Below are 3,870 nucleotides of genomic sequence, written 5' to 3' on the forward strand. Positions count from 1 at the left end.
ATATGATTTCAATTTTCTTAAATTTACTGAGGCTTGATTTGTGATGGAAGATGTGATCTATCCTGGAGAATGTTCTGTGCTCACTTGAGAAGAAAGTGTAATCTGCTGTTTTTGGATGAAATGTCCTATAAATATCAATTAAATCTATCTGGTCTATTGTGTCATTTAAAGCTTGTGTTTCCTTATTAATTATCTGTTGGGATGATCTGTCCATTGGTGTAAGTGAGGTATTGAAGTCCCCCACTACTATTTTGTTACTGTCGATTTCCTCTTTTACAGCTGTTAGCATTTGCCTTATGTATTGATGTGCTCCTGTGTTGGGTGCATAAATATTTAAAATTGTTATATCTTCTTCTTGGATTGATCTCTTGATCATTACATAGTGTCCTTCCTTGTTCTTGGAACATTCTTTATTTTAAAATCTATTTTATCTGATATGGGTATTGCTACTCCAGCTTTCTTTTGATTTCCACTTGCATGGAATACCTTTTTCCATCCCCTCACTCAGTCTGTATGTGTCCCTAGGTCTGAAGTGGGTCTCTTGTAGACAGCATGTATATGGGTCTTGCTTTTGTATCCATTCAGAAAGCCTGTGTCTTTTTGTTAGAGTATTTAATCCATTCACATTTAAAGTAATTATCGATATGTATGTTCCTATTACCATTTTCTAAATTGTTTTGGGTTTGTTTTTGTAAGTCCTTTACTTCTCTTGTGTTTCCCACTTAGAAAAGTTCCTTTAACATTTGTTGTAGAGCTGGTTTGGTGGTGCTGAATTCTCTTAGCTTTTGCTTGTCTGTAAAGCTTTTGATTTCTCCATCAATTCTGAATTAGATCCTTGCTGGGTAGAGTAATCTTGGTTGTAGGTTCTTCCCTTTCATCACTTTAAGTATATCATGCCACTCCCTTCTGGCTTGTAGAGTTTCTGCTGAGAAATCAGCTGCTAACCTTATGGGAGTTCCCTTGTATGCTATTTGTCATTTTTCCCTTGCTGCTTTCAGTAATTTTTCTTTGTCTTTAATTTTTGCCAATTTGATTACTATGTGTCTCGGCATGTTTCTCCTTGGGTTTATTCTGTATGGGACTCGCTGCACTTCCTGGACTTGGGTGACTATTTTCTTTCCCATGTTGGAAGGTTTTGACTCTAATCTCTACAAATATTTTCTCGATTTCTCGAAATTGTTTACAGTATAACGAATGCATTTATTTCCTTCATGAATTTTAAATACAAGCAGAATAAAAATCACATTTTTTTCAGGCAACAGTAGCAGTTCAGTAGGTAAGTGGCTTGATCACATTTGTCTGTATTAGTAATGCATGCAAGCAGCTTCAGTACCCACCTCGGCACCCGGTCTGGCCTTGGGCTCCTACAAGTTCCCTAATTACGGGTCCTCCGGTCTCCTCTCTGCAGCCGGCGTTGTGGGCCGGCTGCTGCTGGCGCTGCCCTGCTCGAAGGGCTGCGGGGGCCTCTGGCCCTCGGCAGGCAGCGGCTCGGGCGCGGCCACCTCCTGGATGACCAAGCCGGCGCCGTCAGCCTCCGAGCCAGCCTCGACGGTGGGGTTGGTGGAGGCGCCCAGGTCGACATTCACAGCGTCAGTTCTCAGAGCCACGATGCTGGCGGCATCGCCCCACTGCTCAGCGTAGATGCGCTGCTCAAACACCTGCACAGTGGTGGGCAGGAACTCGGGGTCCAAGGGTGCGCTGGCGACCGAGGAGCCCATGACCATGCGGTACATCTCCACACCCTCGGGCAGCATGGACTTGATCTTGGGCAGCCAGCGCTTGTGGACGCGGCGGGCGTTGGTGCACATGTCCGCGGCGATCACGTTCATCTCACTCTCCTTGAAGCTAGGGGCGAAGTTCTGACAGTACAGTTTCACAGCATTCAGGACATGGCTGTCCAGCGGCTTGCGGCTCGGGTCACTGGTGGACGAGCAGATGCCCGTGCCACAGCTGTTGGCCAGCATGTTCCTGTCGAAGAAGGTGGCGAGGAGGTGCCACAGCAGAACCTGTGCTTCACCCCTGTGCAGAGGTGGCAGTTCATCAGTTGCCCGCGCATGATGTAGACGCCAGAGCCTGCCACCAGCTCCAGCTTCTCGCCGGGGTCCCCCTCGGAGTAGAGCTTGGGGTGGCAGCGGTACCCGATCTGGCTGATGAGGCTGGCGGGCAGGGCCACCAGTTTGCGGCGGATGAAGACGCAGGAACGGCTTTCCAGCGGCACGGGCTCCGGCTTATCTTGCACTGCATAGCTGCCTGTGGCCTTGATGTACATCTGGCCGTACTGCTCCTCCACCATGGTGTCGTAGGCCTCGTCATCCTCTTCGTCCTCCTCGTTGTGGTAGGAGGTGGGGCTGTCGGTGGTGAGGAGGCTGCTGGCCCCTGGGCTGGTCTGCTCCCCCTGGGAGTACTGTGCCTACTGGATGCTGGGGATGAGGGTGGCCAGGCTGGGCACCCCGTAGTAGGAGACCCGGGGCAGCTTGAGAGGGGCCGTGCCTGCCGCCACCACGGGGCCCGTCGCCACCGTCGTGCCGTCCCAGGGCCCCATCTCCAGCGGGCGCTTGGGGGCCAGGCCTGGGCCTGCGGCCAACGGCAGCTCCATGGCTTCGTGCTTGACGCGTGTTAGCAGCGGGATGGGCACGGAGGGGGACACGACGTAGGGCGGCGCGGCGGTGACTGGCTGCAGCTGGTTGCAGGGGCTCTGGGGCTTGGAGCTGACGTCCTCGATCATAGCGGTCTGCGAGTCGCAGTGGGGTGAGCTCACCTTGAACATGAGGTCCGTGCCATGCTCCATGATGTGCTGGATCTGCAGGAAGCCGGCCGTGTACACGACCACGAGCTGTTCGCTGGCCTCCATGGTCAGCCTGCCCATGTAGCAGAAGGACAGGCTCTGCTGGAAGCAGGCGGGCGGCACCGTGCCCGGCAGCTCGAAGGCGCTCTTGCTGTTGCCGCTGAACAGGTCACGGAAGTAGAGGCTGCTGGCGGCCAGGATGGCCCGATGGGCCTTGAAGGCCTGGCCCTTGACCACAATGGACACATCGCAGTAGAGGCCCAGCAGACACTGCTTGTTGAGGCAGCCGAGCACGGTGTTCCCGAAATTGGGGATCTCGATGTGCAGCATCTGCGACATGGTGGGCGGGGGTGGCGGGTGGGCCTCAGACTCTCAGTGCAGGAGCGGCCGAGCGGGGCACATCTGCTGGCGCCGGCCTGGTCCAGCCTGCAGCAGGAAGTGCTCGGCGGCCCGGCACTCCGGCTCACATGGACTTTCTCTCTCTTCTCTTTGTGGGACCCCTATAATGCAAATGTTGTTGCATTTAATGTTGTCCGAGAGGTCTCTTAGGCTGTCTTTATTTCTTTTCATTCTTTTTTCTTTATTCTGTTCTGCAGCAGTGAATTCCACCATTCTGTCTTCCAGGTCACTTATCTGTTCTGCTTCAGTTATTCTGCTATTGATTCCTTCTAGTGTAGTTTTCATTTCAGTTATTGTATTGTTCATCTCTGTTTGTTTATTCTTTAATTTTTCTATGTCTTTGTTAAACATTTCTTGCATCTTCTCGATCTTTGCCTCCATTCTTTTCCCGAGGTCCTAGATCATCTTCACTATCATTATTCAGAATTCTTTTTCTGGAACGTTGCCTATCTCCACTTCATTTAGTTGTTTTTCTGAGGTCTTATCTTGTTCCTTCATCTGGTACATAGCCCTCTGCCTTTTCCTCTTGTCTATCTTTCTGTGAATGTGGTTTTTGTTTCACAGGCTGCAGGATTGTAGTTCTTCTTGTTTCTGCTTTCTGCCCTCTGGTGTATGAGGCTATCTAAGAGGCTTGTGTAAGTTTCCTGATGGGCAGGACTGGTGGTGGGTGGAGCTGACTGTGGCTC

General features: G+C 51.3%; 1 protein-coding gene across 1 annotated transcript; it reads right to left on the reverse strand.

The window, feature by feature from the left end:
• Window positions 1-1,379: 1,379 nt before the first annotated feature.
• Window positions 1,380-3,223, reverse strand: LOC118904246 (nucleus accumbens-associated protein 2-like). The gene is given in 2 exon segments (XM_036870159.1): window positions 1,380-2,008; window positions 2,011-3,223. Coding segments are annotated over 2 exon segments (1,743 nt in total). The 5' UTR covers window positions 3,125-3,223.
• Window positions 3,224-3,870: the final 647 nt, after the last annotated feature.

This window comes from Balaenoptera musculus, chromosome 11, assembly GCF_009873245.2.
Source record: "Balaenoptera musculus isolate JJ_BM4_2016_0621 chromosome 11, mBalMus1.pri.v3, whole genome shotgun sequence".
Classification (NCBI taxonomy): Eukaryota; Metazoa; Chordata; class Mammalia; order Artiodactyla; family Balaenopteridae; genus Balaenoptera; species Balaenoptera musculus.